Raw genomic sequence first — 23,984 nt, 5'->3', positions numbered from 1 at the left:
TAACTACATTGGTAAATACACCGGAACAGAAATACGATAAATGAGAATGATGTTTTGGTGGCAATAAATTTTTAATCTTGAAAATTAAGTTTTTGTTCAACCATTCCTTTGATTTTTTTGTGAAAAATAAAATTAATAAACTATACAATTAATTATAATTCACTTATTGCAGAAAAATGTTATTAAAAATCTTACTTACCTTAAGAAAATCTTGATAAATAACCTAAAAAATGATTTTAAAAAAAATTCAAAATACAAACACAAAGTTTCATTCTACAAATGTTTTTTATTAAAGCATATTTTGAACTTCAACATCGTCTTACAAGTTAATAAAAACTAATAAACGTTTGATAATAGACAGTAATAAAAAAAGAAGGAATCGAAGGTAGGGCTTCTTCAACGAACATTTTTCAGAGTCTTCGTCAATCAGTTTTCTTTCATTCTTATCAACCGTTCGATTATTGCCAAAAAGCGGGTCGTCAAATTGCACTTTTCAATTTTTTTATTCAATTAATTTTAATTAATTAATTTTTAATCAATAATAATAATAATAAAATGATTTTTTTTATTAATTTTTTTTTAATATTTTTTTTTAAACTTCGAGAATATTTACAATATCACAGTATAGAACGTTTACGTTTCACGACGTTTTACCGACGGGTAATTTTTATCCAAGTTTAATTTTGTTTTTAATTTTTATTTATGGATGAACCGCGGCGGAACCTAACCTCTGTCCATAAACTGAATATGGCGAATAGTAAGGTCCGAGTGCCGTCGGATTGAAAGCGCTGTATGGAGACGCTCCCAAAGTTGATGGTAACGTTGGTTTTCCATACGGATGATACCTTGCTGCTGAAAGTGGGCTTAACGGCGGATTCGGATATCTGTGTAACGCCGATGATGAGAATAACGAATGCGGATTTAGTAGAGAAGAAGCTGTTGATGTGGCTACTACTGAAGCCGCATCCGACGCGCTTGTGTGCGTTCTTAAATGTTGTAAAAGTTCATCGGATGAGACAAACCTTTTTCCGCAATAAGTATCTCCTACGATCCAATTACAAACGTAAGGTCTTCCAAGTTGTGGGTAAGAAAGTGATGATGGCGGAACTGGACCCGGTGGCACTAAAGACATGGCCATTGCCAAATTGTACTTTTGATGGTCACACTGAGAACAACCACTAGGACACTGTCCACTGGCCATCAGCTGATTATGTAAGCTGAATTGGCAACCGCCACAATAAGGGTCTTTGCACACTGGTACTAAGGCTTCACCACCGGACGGAGTTTTAACACGGGCGTAACTCAAATAAGGTCCAGGTGTTGTACCAGGATATCCTAACATAGCATGATGATGTGAAAACGGACCGCCGGGAAACGGAGGCCTAAAAGCCGGATTTGTATGTTCTAATCCGGGAGGGCAACACAATGATCCCAAAGGTCCAGGTAAAGCGGTTAATCCGGGTAATCCCGGTTTGTAACTCCCCAAAGGAGATTCTTTGTGTCCTTGAAGGATTTCTAATCCACTTCTTATGATCGGACTGGCTCCTCTTGCCGACGGTGTAGTACTTTTGCGGTCGGACGATGGGGTGGTCTTTCCATTTTCCGGAGCGGGAGTTGTTGTGTTACTATTAGCTGGGGAAGCCGATTTTCTATCAGATTTTGAATCCCCAGCGTCAGAATTATGAACACTTGACTTTGAAGTAGGACGGGAATCTTCCGTTTTCTTCGACGTAGTTATATTCTCGTACGGTTTAAATGCTAACTTAGTCTCAGATGGGCTATTCCTAGGTGCGGATTTTTCAGTCTTCTCTCTTGCTGAAGCCGGAGAAGTACGATTATCAGATGAGGAAGATGACTTCTTTGTTTTTTCAAGAGGGGAAATCAAGGGTTTACTTGATGGTGTATCTGCGCCGATTTGACTGCAGGTTTGAGCTAAAAGAGCTAAAGGACTCTTTTTAGCATCCAACTGGAAGTAATAAAATTAAAAATAAATTAGTATCGAATTATTTTTGGGTGATAAAAAAGTTTTGAAACTAACCGTTGTTGGTAAAGGAGATAAATAATCCGGTTGAAGATATTGATTACTTGAAGATGACAACATTCCGCCGCCTTCCAACACTACCATATTTTTGATAACTCAAATTTAAAACTTTTTCAAACTAATAACTTTGAATAATAACCGTCTACCAGCAGCGATTCATCGACGTGAACCTCTCGAGTGGCACTGGCTCTTTGGGTGCCTAGAATTGTCGAGGTTCGGGGAAAGACTGGAATCGCGCATGTGCCTATCCCCACTTTAAACCATCTACTACACACAGTTCTGTTCGTCGAGGCGAGTCATGACAAAGCGTTAATACAGCCACGTTTCAAGCCTGTCGGCTGCTACCACCCATGACGCTGGTGACGATGACAGACTGAGTGGTTCCCTTTGATGATTGCCGCCTCTTCTACACAGAGAGAGAGAAGAACCTCCGCTCCCTGTGTGTATGTGTATAATCGGTAGCCTCGAAAACACGAGAACGCTTCAGTCCATGTTGATAGATGGCGTTGGCCGGGCATCTCTCGTTCGAATTATTGCGCCGCGATGGCAGTAAAACTGTGAGCCCGGAGGACCTCTTATTTATTTTATGGTCGGAGGGGCCCGTTACGCCTGTCATATCTTTTATAAACTTGTCTTCGTATTTTACCTGGGACGCGATTCTCTATACGTTCGTAATAACTTGTTATTTACGGGCGAGAAGTCGTCGTCGTTGTTGCTATTGTTAAAACTTGGAGGTCCTTCTTATATTACGATCGAAACGGCACTAACTCTCGTTGTATATTGGTCTATTGTTGTTCGTGGTTTTTGATTATTCATTTCACGAAGAGTGAATAAGCTACGATATATTATCCTAGTACAAAAGCTATAAAGCTAAAGTCGAGGCGTGTATATTTTTATTATTTTTAGTTAGAGTCATTTATTCTAAATGGTTAAATACATTTTATGGTAGCTAATTTGGCACGGGATATGCGGTTAGTTACGTGTTCCAAATGTTAATGTTTCAAATTTATGAACCGTTTAAGATTTTATATAACAAATAATTTTGTGCCAATTTTATAATTTTAAAAATAATAACGTTTAATCATATTTTTATTAATTGTTTATGCGTCAAATAATAAATTAATGCAATTAAAAAAAAAATAACACACAATGTCAAATGTGATTGAACATAAAACGTGAGTTAGTACCACCTGATAAGATCTGTCAGCGGATCATCAAATTTATTGCCCCAATTACATCGGTTTGCGTACGTTTATTGCTGTTGTAAACGCGAATTATGTGCTATGTGCAATTAAGGTAGCAATTGCAATTGTGTAAATAATTTCAATCGTAACAATTTCAAGTTAAAACGAACAATAAATTTCATAAAATATCACCCTAAACCGATAAACTAAGTTATTTAGGGGCAATTTCCTCGTTGCAGATGCTCTCTTTAGTAGCCGTATCCGAAATTATGGCCACTTCAAAACTAGAGTAAGGTCTGGATGGGGATGATATATTTTGGGGCACCCCTGACATGTGCTGTCATAGCTGTTCCGTTTCGGTTAGGGTTGTGACACCGGACGACCGTTTACGAAAAGTCATTATTAGACCCGGTTTAGTATGGAAACCCAAAACGCGCGCCCTTATGTCATACCGTTTTGTTCAACTGACCGAATTTATTACGTCTCTATTCATCCCCATCGTGTATATGTCACTGCCCTTTGAGGGGTGCACTAAATTCGGGTTGAAAATCAGGAAAATATTTTTAAAAATAATGAAACTTTTCTTACAAGTCAAATCGAACTTTATTGTAACTTTTAAATCTTTTTTTATATTAAATTTAAAAATTTGGGAAATATTGATTTGCTGGGAAATTGTTATGACATATATGTATATCAATCATAAATAAAAGCATCCTCTTTCCAATTTTCTAATCCGTTTTGCAAAATTACTTTTAGTTCCCGAGATACAATATTTTAAATCTAGTCGAATTTTATTATAATGTTTTAGATTTCTTAGATTAACTTTACATATTTGGGAAAATCCGGTTTTTCGGAAAATTGTTATAAAATTCACACAAATTACTAATGAAACTATTCTCTTCCCAATTCTCCAATCCGTTTTGCAAAATCACTTTTAGTTTTCGAAATACGATGTTTTGTGTTAAATCAAAATTTGTTAAAATTTTTTAATTTTCTTCCATTAACTTTAAAAATTTGGGAATCCTCTATTTATAGGGATATTGTCATGAAATTTATACGAAATAGTAATAAAAGCATCCTTTCTCCAATTTTCTAATCCGTTTTGCAAAATCACTTCTAGTTTCCGACATACAATGTTTTGAATTAAGTCGAATTTTATTATATTTTAGATTTCTTGAATTAACTTTAAAAATTTGGGAATCCTCTATTTATGGGGTACTTGTCATGAAATTTACACGAAATAGTAATTGAGCCATTCTCTTTCCAAATTTCCAATCCATTTTGCGAAATTACTTTTAGTTTCCGAGATACAATATTTGGAATCAAGTCGAATTTTTATGTTATTAATAAAATAATCACTTTTTCAATGAATAAATCTGATTTGAAATAACACTATTTATTTTTGAAACGCATCTTATAAATTTACGCATAGTTTGGAAAGTTGCCAAAATTTTAAATAAGATTGTAATAAAACTTTTTATGTCAAGTAAATAAGTTTAATCTATAAATATGTAATTAAAAAAATACTAAATTCATTATTAATTTCAGATTACATAAACATATTTATTCTAGTCTTTAAAGTTAGGTTGGTTTTGTTGGCAAATGAACCGGATCCTACGAACATTTTAAACAGTAATGTTTACGGTCTGGCGCGCTAGTTTAACAATTCAATTTCTGCCGTCGCTCGAGACTATATACATTTTTTCATCGTTTTATGAGCAGACGTATATTTTTCGGTGAGGCACCTGTTCAACGATAACACGCGACGATAAATCGCAAAATTTACGACGACCGTAAAAGTTGTGCAATTAGAATAATAAAAACTGTCAACGAACACGTCGCGCCGTCATCCAATAAGTAATATCTAATATTAGGGCGGCTATTTGTTTACGACAATTCCCCGGTTGTAATGACAAAGTTGGTTGGACGACGGCCAGGGCTAAAAGTGGCGCCGCAGTTAGCCCAGTAATTGGAGTCATCCTTCACGGTTTCCCTGTTCCGGGGTTCTTCTGTCCCCGGACTAAACAAACGACTATGGAGATAACGAAATGGCTGTGTCGAATCGTTAAGTAACACTATTTTTAAAACTTTTTAAAGATTTTTATGTTATTTTACGATTTAAAATTAAAATTCGTTACTTGTATGTTTTGTGAAAAAGGGGTTTCCTTCTTTTAGAAGAGACGGCGCTTCAACAACACAAAGAAAATTTCGTATTCATTCATTTGTATTCGCCAGCATGGTCAAAGCGGCCGCCAATAATTGGATAGGGGCTCTCGGAGGAGATTCCGTCGTCCACAGGCACAAAAAACTATTCGGAACGGTATAAATAATTCCGCGCCGACGTCAACAGCGACCCTGATTTATGGGCGACCGGCTTTGACAGTGATGGAAGCAGCGGCGAATAAACAATCAAAGGTGGTCGGCGACGGTTTCCGCTCGGATCCGGTCGGATAATGAGACCAAACCGACGCCAAGGCGTCCCTTCTGTTTCTCCTACTGTTTATGTTTGCAAAAAAAGATCCTTCTTTTCTTGACAAGGGTCCAAAAGATATCAAAAACTTTAAATCGATACGAAATTTAATAATTCGACTAAATCATTTAGACATTTTTAATGAACGCATCAGATTAATCCCACTAACATAACAATGGGACGTAAATTGCGGATCAGTCAGGAAAATGGATTAAGTGATTGTAAATTTGTCCGTTTCATTGTGATGTAAATGCGCACCACTCCCGTCACTTCGTAACTCACGAAGCGCATTCGAGCTCTCTCGAGCTCTGGGCATCCAAACCAGAACAATTCGAGTGTTAGTGAAAGCGGATCCGAGAGTCAATTCGGTACAAATGACTGGTTGAAAGTACACAATTTACGTATCTGACAAATTAAAAAATTTATTCCACAAAACTATTTGTACCTGGGTGTAGCTAAGGGTCAAACTTACCATCATAAACAAGATCTCCGGGACTGGTTCACTGTTGAGGAAGGGGTGTAGCGCAATATCTTTCCTTCGAGGCTTTTCTTCCATGTAAATCGAGACTTTCTAAAAGGCGACGCGCATTAAGATTCTGGTACGATAAAGGCGCTGACAAAACGGACAACCGTCTCTCTTGGACCAAGAGATCTCCAAGTTACGATAACGAGGCGATTGAATTAGTGTGCGGGGATAATTAATATCTATTTGATATTTAGAGCCGGGACTGGTAATTTAACAGTCGCGGATACGGGCGATACGCGACAGATAAGAACTAAACGAACGCCTTTCTGAACACATAACACAGCGTTCCCCAAACACGGCATAACTTAGCGTGAGGGGATTATTTACTAGATCGTAACGATCACTCGACCATAACTTTTATTATCATTGGAAAAAATTTGCTGAATCTAAGTCTTGATCTATAAACTGGAGTTATTACACTCATAAATCAAATAATTAATACAAAAAATAAAAACGTTGCTATTTATATGTACAGTTAGCCCATAAAATTATGCATCAACTGCTTCAACAAACCAAAAATTTCTTCAAAGTACTTTTAAAGTTTTAGTACTGCTGATCAAAATGAAAAGCTGATGCCCTGTGTGAGTGTGGTGTAGAATCGCCACCACCACCATCGGCACCACTCCTTATAATTACGACTTCCCGACTAAATGGGCTCGCTGTCAGCTCGCACCTTCATTTGTCTTAGGAGAGGGCCGTGGCAAGCGCGATGGTTATCGTTAATGATGGCCGCCCGCCTGTTTCCGTCTCTCTCGCTCCAACGCCGCCCCTGGTAGCCGGTACACGGACAGATACATGAGCACTTGTCATCCGGTCGGTCGTAAAAATAACTCAACCGTCACGTTGCTAATTCGCGCGCCGAAGCCGTCCGCAAAGAAGGCCCTCCTCGTCGTTGTCCCAAAGAAAATTTTAAAACACAAATTTGTTTAAAATTACATATCTTAATATAATTCTCCTCTTAACTCATCAAATCTTAGATTTTATGATAATAAATGCTCTTTTTATATATACTTTTTACACCTGAAGATGGCAAAATCCCGAAACTAGTCACTAATTGATGTTTTTGGTTTATATACAGGTTTTCTATGAACTATACCTAATATTCTTGGACCTAAAAGCAGGTTTTGACACGGTTACCCGTAGTATTATATGGAAGTGTCTAGAACAAGTGCTGGTATCACAAAAACTAACAAAAATAATTGAAAAGTTGTACAAGAAAGTCAAGGGTATAGTACAAATGAAGGGAAAAACATCAAAAACCTTTGAAATGAGCAAGAGAATAAAACAAGACGATAGCCTAAGCTCCTTGTTATTTATAATATTAATGGACAGAGTGATAAAAAATACAAGAAAAAGAACAAATAAATATCAGTAAATAGGTTATAAAAGTTTGGAACCAGATAATTTATTAAATGCTGACGAAATAGTGCTGATAGTAGAGAACCTTAAAAAGACAAGGAAGTTAGTTGAAGTAGAAAGAAATCTTAAGAGTATTCTTAAACTAAAAAGTGTTTAAACATTGTCTGAAAGAAATACATACACCGTAACCACCTGGAGATCCAAATGGGGTCAATACATGGCGATCCTGCCAGGATACGAACCTGGAATCTTCTGATCCGCAGTCAGAAAGAAGAAGTTGATGGAGGAATAGGAAAAAATTTATCCGATGCCATCAGGCATAAGGATCAGGAGAAGAAGAAAAAAAATTGGGGAAAATGTTGCCTGAGCTTTTGCAGAATGTCCAAGTTCTTAGATTATTCAAAGGATAGTTGCCCTGGTAAAAAAACGAGAAGAATGGGTACCGGTACACGGTAATTTTCCTTAACGGCATAGATTTTATTCCCTCGGCCACAAGCGACCTCGTCTAATATCTCTTTAATGACTTATAATTTACTGCCTCGGCCACAAGTGATTATCTTTCGTACCTCGTCTTCTATTTCCTGAACGGCTTAGATTCCGACCTCGGACTTAGAAGCGACCTCGGCTTCTATCTCTTTAATAAGTTGTATTGGTAGTGGTTCGACTTCTATTACTTTATCAGCATATATATTGTATTGCCTCGGCAGTAAGTGATCTCAAACGTTGAAATTGTAGCGGCTCGGCCTCAAGCAATCTCGAAAGATCTTTAAGAGCAATGAATTTTTATATCTTTAAAAACCTTTTTGATTCTTATTAATTTGAGAACATACAACATAATGATCTTTTTAATATCATAATTCATAAAAAACGTATTTGTTATTTACGACGAAAATAAATTAAAGTTATTTATGTTAATGTTTAATCGTTTATGTTATTAACGACGCCGATTATTATCATTCATATCTTAAGATTTAAGAAAAATTATCGTTCTTAGAATAAAAAAGTTGTTTATGTTCCTTAATAATACATTATTCAACATCAATTAAGTACAATTTATGGTCGTGCAACGCCTGCGATGTTCGACATAGAATAATTATGCATAAAAACGTAATATGCACAATCATGAATATTCGATGTAACTAATATTAATCGAATATTTGGAATCAATTGTAGTCACAAAGGATATATATATCTATATATACCTGCATTTAATTAATAACAATTTAATATTCAAACACGAAATGATTTATTAGCGTGATAACCTTCAATTGTGTTATTAGTTATTCATAGATATAGGGAAAGTCTGTATTATTGTAATTATTAAAATTATAATAAAGTTATAATTAAAAATGAAGTTAATTATTACTGTATTAATTGTTTGTTGTTGATTCAATTCACTACTAAAGAGAATCTCTTAGTTAATTGATAGAAGGAACGCGGAGAGAGGCCAACTATCGGGAAGGGAAGGGCGTCATAAATAAAATTACCACTGCGCTTGCTATAAATAACGCTTTTTAATTACATTTCCGAGTACACGGAAAGCATTAAACCGCCGTCCAATAATTTTTCCCAGTAGTACCGAAATCGCGGTTGTAAATCTCTCTCTGTGGACTGTAAATTAATTAGAAGCACGAGGAGGATGAGAAAGGCTTAATCATCAGCGTTTATAATTTCTCGTGGATTTTCACGAAAAGCTTAATAAAAGTTTTCTGACGTCAATTCATTGTTTGGAGTGACTATAAATAATGTTTTCGATCACACTTGTCCAAATCCAAAATACGTTGTTGTCGGAGCGTTTCAAATCTATGTCATCGGTAATGGATGCTGTCAGCTGGAGTTATTGAACCACGTACCAAACTACGATGATAGGTTTACTGTGGGACCATATGTTACGTGTCAGATAGGCTAAAACAGTACTTCACGCAATCGAGCCACGTCATCTCTCAAGATCTCAAACAATACTACTACCTATATGGATGTATATGTATAGAGCTATAGGACATAGAAAGTGAAAAGAAATCAAAACGTCCTCCTCGATGAGTTATAATATTTTCGGGATGATAGATACGGAACCCGTTTATAAATCGCGATATGCGGCCGTCAAGTGGTTGGCAGCCGTCGTTTGTCACACAGTGGCGGCGCAGGGACGACGGAAGCGTCGGGGGCGTCGGGACGGCAGGGCGAGGAAGATTGATGGTCTCGGGTCGGGCATAATAGAAAACTGACGGGCCAACAATAAGCCATCGAACGTTATTAATGACGGGACCGGTCGCTAATTTCCATTGACGGCACGGCTCAACTTTCAGAGGGGTAACAAATGGATAGCGTTATTTAACAACGTTTTAACTTGAATGGAACTTGACCTGAAACCGATTTTTATTTATGTAAAAATTTAATTACGCTTAAGAGTCATTGACCGAGGTGTTTATCGTTGATACTTCCTTCTCTTGCGGTTGTACATATACATGCATAAGTGAGACATCAATCATCGGGCATGGTTGCAAATTGCAGAGATCGCCGGGCGCATTGTATTCGCGATAGGAGGTTATGAATATTTCCGGCGCGGCACAGCGGCGGTTAAGAAAGAAAGAGAGTGGCTGGTGCAACAAATCGCCACGTTCGCTCCTCCTCGTTCGCGATTAATAATCGTTTCTGGTTACAGTTAGTGCCTTTCGGCGGCCGATAAATCGCGTCGGCGACGCGGCAAATTTTCTTTCGCCCGCGCACCGGTAATCAGAACACAATGCATCGTAAACATCGCTACGTCCCCAACAAAACGCCACTCCTTTAGAACTTATACAAGCTTCGCCAAATGAAATTGAAATACAAAAAGAAGAAGGTGTCGTTATACATAAGTAACGATGTAATTGAATGTTTCTTTTTTCATCTTCGTACCCACTCTTGGTATTATAAGCAGTTGTCGTCGCCGTTTTCGTTGTCGTCGTCGTCTCTGAGGACTTATGGAGATAGTTAGCACCCTCAAGAGGCATATCTCAACATTAATAAGTATGTAAATGCCCGGTGTGAGAGTTTATCATGGAGACGTTACGACTTGAACACCCCACGGATGCAAGAAGCAGCAACGACCCCGTAATTGCCGACAAGGTTTTATTGCTCCCGATCCTCTTATTGTACAGTTTCTATTTCACCTTTCAACAACCGACAACAACGTATTGTTTTCAAACTTATCAAGATATGACAGAATACAATGATACTATTGTACTTACAAGAGACGTTACGAAATTTTTACGTATTCCGTCTATTAATCAAGCAGTTCCAGCGGTTTCAAATTAGTTTCTCGTGGGAACATGGTTTGGTAATGTGACGAGACTCATAACGACATTATTATTAACGGTGACACTTCAGCACATCGAATGTGACAAGTGGGTCGGACGGATAAGAGCCGGCTCCCCTTTTTTTTGTCGTCGTTCGACCCTCGACGTTCACGAATCGCAAACAGATTAATCCGACGGCCCTAATTTGCATTTGTATGCGAAATGCTGCTGCGACTGCCGCTACCGCCCATAGGGCCCCATAACTTACGCGACGACGGTCGGGAATGGCGCTCTCACCACTTATCTGACGCTTACACTCCGCCACTCAAACCTAATTATTATTTATTGTCGCGTTCTGGACGCGATATATCACCTTTATTTCTTCATCAGATTTTATCTTCAGTCTCTTTTGTAATATGGCTTACATCTTCAAATATAATTTCAATAACACAAAATTATTCAATAAAAGTCAATCAAATCACATTATATTTTAATATACAGTGAATTTCACATTTCAAATTTTAATTGATTAGTTAGATTAGATTCTGATATATTTTTATTGAAAGAAAAGTAGAACTAACATATTGCGAGTACCGGTATGCGGTAGAATACAATCAGGAATAATTCTTACCACGATGATTCTAGATGTTTCAAATTGAGTGACAAATCTCTTCGTAGAAGAAATATAAATAGCAATGTGATAATGTAAGGATACTAATTGATTTGAAGAATAAACGGATGTTACGTGACACTATGATGTAGCTTCTGTTGAACACGTACAAAACATCCGTCAATCTATCTCCGTTTGCGATCTTTGCATAAATAAATCTGTACGAAGTTCCAACGTATTCCATACGTTCGATGGAAGAAACGTACACCAGCACAGATTAAGCATTAATTAATTGCCTCGTAAACGGGCTTGCGAGAGCGAAAGTAACACCGAGATAACACCGCTAATGAGATTAACCAACAAGCAGCAGTGCGCTTGCCGGCTTTAATTGATAGTTGAGCGTGCGGACGCTCGCCCAGAAGATAGCCTTGTAAGTACGCGTGTACGAGCCGCATTTTTTTACCTTGCTTAGAGGGCACGCTCGCCGGGTCTTACTCCTTGTGGTTTACGGGATCAGATATAGGGTGTTCCGGGAGCCCCAACCTGTCCCAGAAGGCGCGGGCGGAAGATAGCACGATGCCGCCACCGCCGCCGCTATTAACCGGAGTCAATTAAGGAAAAGTAGCGGCGTTAAAGTGTTGTAAATTGAACGTCGTTCCGCAACAAGAGATTACAACTTGATAAAGAACCTAAAGAGTGGTACGTAGAAATATCGCAGATAATTGGTTCGTTGGATTCCAATGATAATTCCAAAATAATTTATCATGAACGTCGTAATCACTATGTTTATTGATTCAAACTACACTATTTTTTGATCAATTAAAAATCTTTTTAAGATTAAAAGATAAAAAGTTGTAAATGTAAATGGAATTAATTTATTAGTGGGGCGATTTTGTATTGAGGCAACTTCACCATCAAGTTATGACCGTTTAGATGTTGCTTAAGATATACTTTAGTGAAATTGGCTATTAATCACTTGTCCAATCGGATTTCTAATCGCAATTAAGAATGTTACTTGTCAGATCTTTCACTTTCATTTCGTTAACGACGTTATTAAGTTATTAGGTCGGTTCGTTTGGATAACGCTAAGTATGTAATTGGTTTGAAACTTCTTTGTATGTGTTAAATTTATTTGTTATCAATTAAAATAAATTTTGATAAATTTTAAGCACTTTCTCTTATTTAAGAGCTCACGGTCTACTTCCAGAGCGAGAGTTCTTAATAATGCAGTCGTTACAGAAATGGTCGATTTTACACAGTCCGGTTACAATATTTAGCGCTACGTTGAGCCGATTCACGCCATTCATCAGCATTCAGTATCCTTCTTACTGTATACAGCCGACGAAGAGATAAAATATGCCGCTTCGATGTTGCGCGGACGTGCCGTATTAATACCGCAGAGCGGATAATGGCAGCCGCTATTAACTTGTCATTGGCCTGTGCACGAGATAAAGCAACGAACGAAGAGAAGAAATACCACAGGGACGGCTTGAGGAATTTAATTTTTCAAGGTAAAGAGATACAAAGAATGTTGAGAATGGTTTGGGTGAGAACATTTTTGGGTACGGGTGAAGAATTTTTTTGGGAAAGAATAAGATAAGATGATGATGATGGTGGTAAATGTGGTATTATTAGGAGGAATGTTTGTAACATTGACACATCATTAACAGGACGGTCTATTTTCACCTGATTTATTACTTCCTTTCTAACGTTAGCCTGCAACAGCTGATGAAATAAGCGAGTCGCTTTGATCCCTTTGATGAACGCCGACCGTAAATTATCGTAACGTTTTGAGATCCGAACAAATTATCGAGCGCAACGCAGTTGGGAAATCATCAATATCCCCGTAGGCAATTAACATCATCCGTGGATGTGTGCCGCACTTTAAAGGACCATCCACACCGGGAGAGTAGCGCGCAAACCGACCGTGAAACTGAAAATTTTCAGTGTGGTAATGATGACTCAGGGAGTTCACCGCAAAGCATCGCCAACTAACTGCAAAGGCGGCAATCTCAGTCAAAGAGAAGGCCTTAGGAACGGCTCGCGGAGTAATAAATCGACCGAATCAGCGGCGCTATTCATAAAAGTCGCCGCTATCGCATTAATTGCGTCGAAGAAGCGGCTTGGAGGGCATATGGATGCCATAAATTTATGTCACTTATTGCACTGGAGATTCTACAACATTCACGGCAAATTTAAATCATTTTAATTCATTCGGTTTCTTCGGTATCCTTCACCGTGACGTATAATTGACCAACAATTAGAACTGCATTTTCAACTTTTCAAATTCTACTTTTAAGTCATAAATAGAAACACAAATAAGTTTCACGTCAAATGACTTATGAAGGATTTTAATTATAAATATTACTTACATTTTGATGACTTGAATATCATTATAACTAAGCATAATTTGATTATGGATTATGTCTTTATGGTTCATTATATACAATTTATTTCCCACATATATTTCTCCAGCACCCTTAGATTTTAATTTATGATGGATTTTAATATTGAAAACATTAAATCATGTTTTTCGGAGATTTTTGCTTGAATTTTTTGCTTGAATCATTTGCTAGAAATTGATCATAACTAAGCAGAATATGGTTATGGATTATGTATTTATGGTTTATTATAAGCAATTTACTTCCAATATATTTTTCTTCAGGGCCCTTAGATTTTAACTTATGCTGGATTTTAATACCAAAGATATTAAATCTTCATATTATGGGGATTTCTGCTTTATGACTAGAATATGATTATAATTAAGTGGAATCTAGTTATGAATTATGCAATTTTGGATCATTACAAACTGCCTTATGATAGTTATGATCGACTTTATTAACGAAAATCATCAATTTGATGATTTGGGTATTTCGACGTTGTAAGCTGAAACTGAAATAAGCAATTATCGTTTAATTTTGATGTCTTTTTAATAAAATAAATAACTTATTAGTTGAAGTTTAATTAATTGATATAATAAATGTATATAAATTCGTATCAATTACGTTTTGCAATTTCTACTAATGTCGATTAGATCCAATACAATATGTGTAAATAGAGCGTATTAATTAGGTATGTTATAAATATTGTAGATAGTTAATCAGTAGCGGTCATATAATAGGAAACCATTGCCAGACCGGCATTAATTACAGCAGCCACTCTCGCGCATTATATACACCGTAGGCGCAATGGTGCGAAGCGAATACGTAACCATAAATCGGACCGCGCGATATTTTCCGAGTGGCCGCCGTACGTTCGCGTTATTCATGTAAATTATCACGGTTAACAATTATAATGGATGTACGCGGCTAATAACTTGTAAAGTGGCAATTTTGCCTAGCCAGTAATTACGATTATTAGCGGACAGTACAGCTAGAACACCCGATAATATAAATTACGTCTAATTGGAAAACGGGAACGCGGTTCGGGATGAATTAAAATCCTTCGTCGAAAGAACGTCGACGTTTTGAATAATTTAGCGTCGCGACGAGTGTAGGGAAGCCTCCCGGTTTGTCGGCGTCCTTGACAGCTGCTGACAGGGGGCGAATCACCGTCGACACTAATGTCGTACATGACAGCCCGTATTAGCGATTAAACCCCGATAACAACTTTAATGGGTTGCTCTCTATATATTACACGCGCGCGCATTCGTAATTAGTTTATCATCGAACCCGCTAACTTTCCAATTACGTAATCGAACCGGCGACATAACGTCGCACTTCGTCTCGTCAACATTAATTGAGTTAACATCCATATAATTTACCATTTCAAGGGAATAAATAACAATGGGTATTTGAAATTGAAATTTGTTTGGAGATTAATCCCCCGGGGGTGAAGAATATATTTATATCTATAAAATTATAAAAGATAGCTTCATGGTCTGTTGAGCAAAATTTATAATCCCTAAGGGCAAATGAAACAATCCGGTATTTTCTCAGCTGCTTTAATGCAAATCACATCACCCAATGTTTATATTTACAATTAAAAATACACTGCAAAAGCAAAATCCGTGGTTGGATGTTGCGGTCGTCGTCGTCAATAAAATAATGTTTACGCGATGTTCGTGGATCGTGACTCACTCAGCGGTGTGGTTCCCGCGGGCGCTCTCGCATCCCGGTTTTGGCCTAATGGAATCCAATGCATTAATCACGCCCCGGAAAACTGTACCGGGACAGTTATGGAGCGGAAATTATCTGGCCTCAGGGAATCTCGACCGAGAGGGACGTAAAGGGTTCCGCTTTTACTAAAGCGTCAAGATGTTCTCGCTCAAATCCCAACGGGTCGTAACTTTAACCCAGGACTTGAGTGCTTTTGACAATTCTACTAGAAAAATGGCGACAACGACACCAATATTAATAGTATTTTTCCATTAAAAATTACGATGAAATGATTTTTGATTGACGATCTGTACATAATCAGATTTTCTCTTCCTACGTCATTAATCTAAAAAGGTCTTGGTAATTATCGGTCCGGAAAAGTTATAAGAGAGGGGTGAAGTCAAAGAGGGAGGCAGTAACGATGATGAATAGTGGCACATCAATCATATTCCTTTCGGGTTGCGATGGCAGTTCGCGTTCGATTCCGCGCTGAAACTGCCACGGTGAGGATCTAAATCTAAACGCGACGTAAAAACCTGGGCTCGGGCTTGGTATCCATCTGTTAAGTCGTATAAATTTAGTGTACGCGTCTGTCAGCGTCGGCCCCATTCTGCGTTATTTTACCGGAGTCGCGGGAGAGCACGAAAATAATCCAATCTGTCGCAGTCTCGCTCCAGCCCTAATCGTCGATCCTCTTATATGCCGAGCGTTTGTTGATGTACAAACTGACAGAGATGAAGCAGGCTTTTCACGTTAACGCCTTATCAATTTCAACGGTCCCATTTATTATTGTTACGTTAAATCACAAAGAAAATTTTAGATCAAATCAAAATTTTTGTCAATTACTTCTACTTCAATTTTAAGTCCACTCTGTAGAAGTGTTAATTATCGTGCTTTCAAAACTAAAACGGACGGGCAGACGTCAGCATAAACCAATTTAGTTCTTGGGTGAAAGCGGATTGACCGACCGGAGCCGCCCGGAGGCGGTGGTGGCTTTACGGTTACTAATTTATCAACGTCGACGTCGACGAGGTCAACGGTGCGTGCTGAGTCCGCAGCACGGGGGCGTAGACGCACCCGGCGGCACCGTGGTGATCGATCACGTGACACCCGGCGCGGTATTCAGTGATCAATCAGCAAAGCCCCGAATGTGAAAGGTGACGCTTATTATTAACGGCATTCGTTATTCCGGATGCTAATTCCGATGATTGTTTCTGACTCCGCTGAAACAACGGCGTGGGTTTCTGGTGGGTATTAAATCATCTTAGCGCGCTGCTGGAACATCACCCAACATGTTTACATTTGAATAATTAGCTGATTTGTCCATGTTATGAATCTACTAATACCACCAAATTAACAGCATTTAGATATGGAATATATTATCATCTTGTAAATGCTTTAAGTATTAATATTATTGATGACATCTTTAAAAATGTTCCTGAACTTGCGTGGAAATTTGCTAAAATTGATTGACATATCCATCAAATATGTGTTATCTCATCCGATATAAGTCACATAACTCAGGTCTGAAATTCAGATTTTAAAGTGAAGATATTGGATTAGAAAAACTTAAAGTCGGGTATGATGGGGTTGCTGCCGAAATTAAGGCCTCAGCTACAACATTTTGTCGGAAATAAGTGTTGGGAAAGGTTTTTATAGAAAATATATATAAAAGTTCCTGGCCATGAAATAAGGTTATAATCTCTCCGAACTTAATCAATCCCCAAATCAACTCAACCTCAAAGCTACTTAACCACAAAACAAAACAACTAAACTACAAAATAATTCATTTCCAAAATAAGCCTACCCTTGCTTTGGCAGCAAGAACAAATCGGAGTGTTACATTGTTGAGGATAAAGAGAAATCAAAGCTCGTGTTTGCTCAGCCACAACATTATTCATCACCAAAGCAAGTTAATACCTGAACAAATCAAGTCAACCTCAAATCCATTCAACCACAAAGCAACTCAACTATAACGTAATACATCTCTAAAACAAGCAAATCCAACTCCAAATCAATCCCAACTCAAGAAGTAATTTAACCACAAAGTAATCAAATTCCAATATAAGTCAATCTATCTCAATCCAACCCAACTTGAAAGCAATTTTAAGCGTAACATTAAAAATCAGCAGACACAATTATTTAGACATGCAGGTTTATCGTAACTTTTCTCCATAAAACTAAAAATAATGAATAATGAATTCTTCATCTTCTAGAATATGTTGTGACACTATTGATTTAAAGTAGTGGAGAGTTGTAGCGATATAACATTTATCACAATTCAAAGAATCAATTTTTGAGATTAGCTTTGGTCAAAGACAGAGAGATGTGAGATAGGAAATTCCACTTGTACAATTTTTGAGGTGTGTTTAGCAAATTATTATCGTAAAATGTTATGAACTTTAAATGTATTAAATTTTATTTTGCATTTATGCATTGCGTCTTTCTCTTTTTGCCAAACATATATTTTTGGAGAATTATTATTTAATTTATAGTGGTTCAGATTTTATTACATACGTTGGAAATGATTAGTATTTAGACTACTTTGGCAAATTTCCAAAGATAAATGTCCTGCGAGTTTAGTCACAGCAGCTTTTGATAAATCATTTTTTAGCACGTGTAACTTGTCCACAGTGGTGTAGACAACAAACAAATGGCTAATAATATTTTCATGATGGTTATAATCAAAAATTAGGTACTAATTTTATACTCCGCGACAATGTAGCAAAAATGTTGGCAAAAATCGTATCGTAACTCATGGGTTCGTGCAAGGTGTTTGGAAAAGAAAGGCCCCCCTTTGGAAAACACCATCAGGCGTCGTCGTGGGCGTTATTTAGTCCGACCCCCTTTCGCGGGGCCGTTATGGAAGTCGACTGGTCGGCCCTATATTTCACCGGAGCGGACGCTTTATGATTGCAATAAATATCACGATAAACGATCTTTTAAATTATAACCGTGATAGATATTTGCCCACTCGAGTGAGGCGCGATCGAGGGCGTCCGCGTTGTGCCGGGCGGGGCAGGATCGGCCCGCGGCCCGCGGCCCCTTCGGTAATTTATGGGGCCATTTATCACCGCTCCACACCCTCTGTTAACTGCGCGGGGCCAATTCGAGATGTACGCGGCGATACTGTAACAACGCGCCGCCGCGCCGTCGTGTTGTCGGAACGTTGGTTGTGTTTCGGCCCCGACTTGACCCCATTCGTTACCGTAATGTCTTCTTTCAACTTTCGCCGCGCGCCAGATGTATGATTAATGCCTCAGCAGTCAGCTCCCCCCGACCACGTCCAGATACCGTCGACGTTCCCACTCGCCTAAACAAATCATTTTATCGACTTCGACAACGGGCTCGATCGCGATCACATTACTCACTACTCTAACGAGCACCAGAACGAGACAGAACGAATCCTCGCGATCAGAACACTTCTTCTTCGTCAAGATATGTTCTTAGACATTGAAAACAAAACTTTCATACATAACACATAACTTTCCATCAAGCGTGATAGACAAGATATTCAATTCGATTGTGTGTAGATTTTGAGGAGAAAGTTTTGGATCAACTTCTAATTAGTCAGAATGAATAAGCATAAATATCTAAATATCTATATTTATGGTACCAATTAAATAGATTTATGTTGGGGTTAAGTTTCGGTAAGGTTGTTGGAGGAAGAGGTGGCCCATTCATCGCGAGCTCCTTTCTCCAAGGGAGTTCATAGCCCGCAGGATTTATGGCCGCTTTACGAGCGACAACAGCATCAAGCCGGGTCGCGAAATGAGATCTCGCAGGGGTTATTTACGTCCTCCTGCGGTGGTGTCCCCCCTTTGGCCCTCCCGCGGCGGCGCCGCCTCTCTTTTCTGCAGACCTCTCTCCAGTCTGCTTGTTGCCGCCACTCGCACGCCGATACCGGTGACTGCAATTCCTGCTGCGACAGGGACGTGTGCCCGCCATCTTGACTCGCGACGTCACCGCTCTCGGGCCGGCCCACTGACCTCTGACTCCGCCTTCTCGACATGTGCAGACCCATCTTTAATGCCAACGCTACCGTCGTAATTGGGAACGGGAAGTACAGGCGTTTTTCTCCTGCTACCAACCTTTCTCCTTTTCCTTCTGCTTGGCCGTTTCTTCGTCTTCCTTTCTGAAGGCGCCTCAGGGTTGGAATTAAAAAAAGATTCTTTCAAGTCGGTAAGGTGTAATCAAATGGTCGTTAATATGGCAACGATGAAGTTAAACAGATGGCCTTCTTTACCCCGGAGGACGACGAAGATGTTTTCAAGATTAATAAGAGAATAGGCAGGTGATTATAACGTGAGTTACGTTCCACGAGCTGTGTAATAAGAGTCGTCGTCCGATGAAGTCGTTAGGTGGATGCAATCAATCTTGCTGATTGCTCCTCCAGTAAGAAATGTAGGCTACCCGTTAGGTTTGAGGTGCGGGAATCGCTTCAGATTATAAGCTATAACCTGTAATAGTGTTATTGATCATTGTCGTTACACCATCATTAACCTTCCAAGAACAAATTTATTTCTGTACAGTTTTTATGATGTTGTTAATACCTCCTAGGTATATAAGTTACTATCTGTTTCTTGTATCGAACTCTCTTTCCAGTTATAACCTTCCATTAAATTAGTTGAACCATTTCTTTTTCATATAATTAAGCTTTCTAATGTTATTAAAGAGTTATAAATGAGTGCCATCAACATTCCAACATCTGGGGAAAATACGAGAAGCAGCTCTCAAAAGGATTGATTCAATCCTCGGTGTTGTAGATAAGCTGTGCGAACATTTAGTAATTGGTGAGAGAGCTTTTGCCTTATCCATACTCAAAAAGCGGCCGCGCTTAGGGATTGATGTGTTTTTGAGTGCATCGTCTCGTAGTAGGGTATGATTTAATATTCCTGTTGCATTCTGTTGCCCTTCTCTTGGTATCTGGGATGATCGTCAGAGGCGCATCCGACGAGCACTCCGACTCGTTATAGTCGGCATTGATGGACTGACGTGCTTCGGTCGGCTCGTTGTTCGCCGTAATTATTTTTAAATTCCTCGATAAGCTATCGTTAGCATCGGGGAGACTGGATGCCGACAGGAGCAACAGCAACTGCAGCAGCAAGCAGCGGCATCAGCGGCTCCTCTTTTTCTCCTGTCCGGGTAGCAGCGAGAGCGGTCGTTCGTTCGCTCAGCTCTATCTGCGCTCCTTTATTAGGATTTACTCCAGGCCTTCGGCGTACGGCTTGTCAGTCACTTTTCAATCTGCGGTAATACATTGAAATGACAAGAACAGATAAGCATCTGCTCGAAACGCTAACGGGAAATATCAATTTTAAATACAATGCTACTTGGACGACGACAACGACGACGACGACTACAACACGGCAATTCCTAAGGGACGTAAGGACGACATTCTTGTTGTGACATTTCTTTAAGATTACTTGCATAATCGATTCTTGCTGCCTAAAAATTTATTTCAATATAGGTGTTTTTCATTTTGAAGTAATAAAATACAAACCACGATTTACCACCGTGGTGGTACTGCTTGTTGCTATTTGGAGCAGTAGTAACAGGGGAAATAAAGCGGACGTGAGACGGATGGCTATTATTATACTGTCGGCATTTCGGCAATAATTCACCCAACGAACAAAAGGCTCCCAGCCAGAGCACAATATTATGTTTTTATGGTATATTGTGTCCGGAAAATTTATTTTACGAGCTGCATAGCGAAGATTAGTTCTGGGGGCCCGCGTTCTCTCTGTCGGTTCCCTTTTCTGATGATGTGAAAACCAGTAGCCGGTCATCCATCAGGTAGAGAAGAGACCGGAGATTGTTTAACATTTTCTCGAGGTCCATTTTTTCCCCGCCGCCTTCTGGGAGTGATTTATGGCGAACGCATTCTTATCGGCCATCTCGGCCTCGACTAACTCTCGTAAAACAAATGATCCAAGCTCGAAATTTAATTGTTTTCCTTCGCCCAATTTCGAAACTCATAATTAATCGTAGAAAAGGGTCGTGGAGTGACAGCGTTATCTTTCTAACCGACAGACACTATTAATTTATCTCGTCGCTTTACTGGAATTTTTACCAACCTAATTGAGCGGCAGCTAACTTATTTTTTATTTTATTTTTTCGTCGACTCGTCTTTGTTATTCCACTTCTTTCTCACCTTTATCGATTAACCTTATTTTAAAATGCATACTGAAAATTCCATGTTGATAAGAACATAAAGTTGTGTAGTTTCAAAGTTATGCCTATTTGCTAATCTTTGTAATGTGCATAAATAAATTTCAAACTCTCAAGTAATTTCAAAAATACTTGACATGTTTTGATATATTGAAGGTTTTTCAGAATCTTACGACAACAAAATCTTTTTAGCATTTTAAGTAGTGTTTCCAACATTTTTTGCAACATTATAAGGAATAAGTGATGTTGAAATGGTGTGTTAAATGTTTTCTCGAGATGTCTATTTATTATTAAATAGAAAAATGTGAACATCTGGTTCTAACAATTCTCACCACGTGCACATTACACTTTTTTTATATCCTCGTGATTATCTACAGCGCGGAGTGGACGCCGTCGACATAACAAGTTATGAATGAATGAAATTACACATGCCACTTCCTGTGGAACTATCTCACGTCGCCTTTGTTGTGTGTGTTTCTGGTGGCGGTAGCCGCCGCATGAACACGTACTCAACGACGAAACTTGTGACACACATACGTATTAAGCCATATGAAAATTTCCTGTGCGGTCGTCAACGTTTTGCATTCTGCATACAAACGATAAGTTTTCCTGAATGTTACTATTTTTAACAAAATAAAGTCATACATTTTCTATAGCATACAATGGAATTTCAAGTTAACTGCAAATGTTGCCTTTCTTTTAACAGAACCCACCGATTACGACCGTTAACAGTCCTCGGTGGTAACCTTATATGCTAATTGTTCTTATCGACTCACGAAAATCAAAAATTCCAGCAGCAAACGAAACCCGATTTCACCTTCGTATATGCACACAACGCGGATACTCTGAGTTGCCGCAGCGTTCGGAGTATCGTGCGGTATAATTTTCAGGTTTGCGGATTACCGTACGGCGCGGCTCCGGGTCTCCGGAACGATAAGCGCCAAGAAAAACGGCCTCCCGTCAGATTAACATATAGCGGTCATTAATAAACGGACGTAATTAATAGTGAGTTATCGTCGAAACGGAGCACCACCGTTCTCGCCATTCTACAAAAAGGCACCGTAATTATTGTTCTCTCATCCCAACACTGAAACATTTTTAACTTACTCGTGAACCAATAATTAAGATATCTTTTAAATGTATTTAGAATTCATAAAATTATCTTGAATTAGTATGAGTGGTGCAAAAATGATTCATGGTTGCTTTTAGGTAACCTAAAAATCAAAATATACAAAAAAAGTATGCACAAGAATAAGATAGCTTACGGGTTACTAAATTTGCCGAACACGGTAAATTTGTACCAAGAAGAAAAGTCTTGCGTGTACGCCAATAGCACATCTTAAAAAAGATTTCGGGTTGTCATGGTTTGATCAATCTGAAACAAAGCTGAAAAGTAAAAAGACTTACATAATGGCCTGTTGGTGCATGCTTTGTTTGTAGGGCAGCGATAAATTGTGTAATATTTAGAGGGCAGATTTTCAAAAAAAAAAAGAATGTCTGTAACAAATAACCATAAATCCTAATCTTACCACAAAAAAATTAAACTAACCCCAATTTATATCACACAAACCTTATCGAACTCATCCCTAACTACACTGAACTCAATCCATCCACACTCATATCAGGACATTCATATCAAAACCAAACTAAACCCAAACAACGTAAACTAAGCCCAGCTCATCCAAATTCGAGGATGTTCCATTACCAGAAAGCAATTTGATTCACAACAAAACCAAATCCAAGCCTCATACCCCTACTCAACTACAAAACTCAAACCGACCCCGTTTACATCCACACAGAACTCATGTCATTCACAACCAGATTGAGCATATCCAAATTAAAACATACAAACATTTTCATGGCCAGAATGCAAGTTTTGGATGGAATGAACGGAGATAATAAGAAGTGCAATAGCATGTATTGATAAAATAAAGAACGGGAAATGGAAACAAATAGAAATTATTTAAAAACACAATATGAAGTTCTAGAAAAATGAAACGTCATTCTTCCATTATCTGTTATTTTCCTGTTGACTGAAACGTCCACACATCGGAGAAATTTTCTCTTTCCGGATGAGGAGCAGGTTTATTTGCTTTTTAGACAGTCTTTTTGGCAAACAAAATTGACTGTGGCTTCCAAGGTGCGGAAAAATAAACCGAGTATCTGAGTGAATGGCAAATATGGAACATCGCTATTAATATCTGGTTCTCTGGTTCACCATTACCTTGAATATTATACTAGAAAGTGGACA

The 23,984-nt window shown here is 38.5% G+C and overlaps 1 protein-coding gene and 1 long non-coding RNA gene across 5 annotated transcripts in view; both read right to left on the bottom strand.

The window, feature by feature from the left end:
- Positions 1-266: 266 nt before the first annotated feature.
- LOC111428412 (no ocelli) lies at positions 267-2,374 on the bottom strand. The gene is made up of 2 exons (XM_023063914.2): positions 2,039-2,374; positions 267-1,966 (listed from the first exon to the last, which is right to left on the bottom strand). The coding sequence occupies exons 1-2, from the start codon at positions 2,123-2,125 to the stop codon at positions 701-703; spliced, it is 1,353 nt and encodes a 450-aa protein (XP_022919682.1). The 5' UTR covers positions 2,126-2,374; the 3' UTR covers positions 267-700.
- A 955-nt stretch (positions 2,375-3,329) lies between these two features.
- Positions 3,330-23,984, bottom strand: part of LOC111428415 (uncharacterized) — a 109,198-nt gene continuing 88,543 nt past the window's right edge. Inside the window, exons 6-9 of one of the 4 annotated variants that reach the window (XR_011641547.1) lie at positions 22,999-23,108; positions 21,066-22,947; positions 6,168-21,010; positions 3,330-6,100 (exon numbers count right to left, since the gene is read on the bottom strand). This is a non-coding gene — a long non-coding RNA (uncharacterized lncRNA). Of the gene's footprint in view, positions 6,101-6,167; positions 22,948-22,998; positions 23,120-23,984 lie in introns of those variants that run through there. The other 3 variants (XR_011641545.1, XR_011641546.1, XR_011641544.1) reach the window with 3 other exon arrangements.

This window comes from Onthophagus taurus, chromosome 10, assembly GCF_036711975.1.
Source record: "Onthophagus taurus isolate NC chromosome 10, IU_Otau_3.0, whole genome shotgun sequence".
Lineage (NCBI taxonomy): Eukaryota > Metazoa > Arthropoda > Insecta > Coleoptera > Scarabaeidae > Onthophagus > Onthophagus taurus.
This window is presented reverse-complemented; position numbering and strand designations above follow the sequence as displayed.

What these genes read in the sequence shown, in the direction of transcription:
- LOC111428412 (XM_023063914.2), bottom strand. Translation starts at nt 2,125, where the DNA reads ATGGTAGTGTTGGAAGGCGGCGGAATGTTGTCATCTTCAAGTAATCAA. An exon ending in TATCTCCTTTACCAACAACG is followed by an intron (nt 1,967 to 2,038) that starts GTTAGTTTCAAA and finishes TATTACTTCCAG; the next exon opens with TTGGATGCTAAAAAGAGTCC.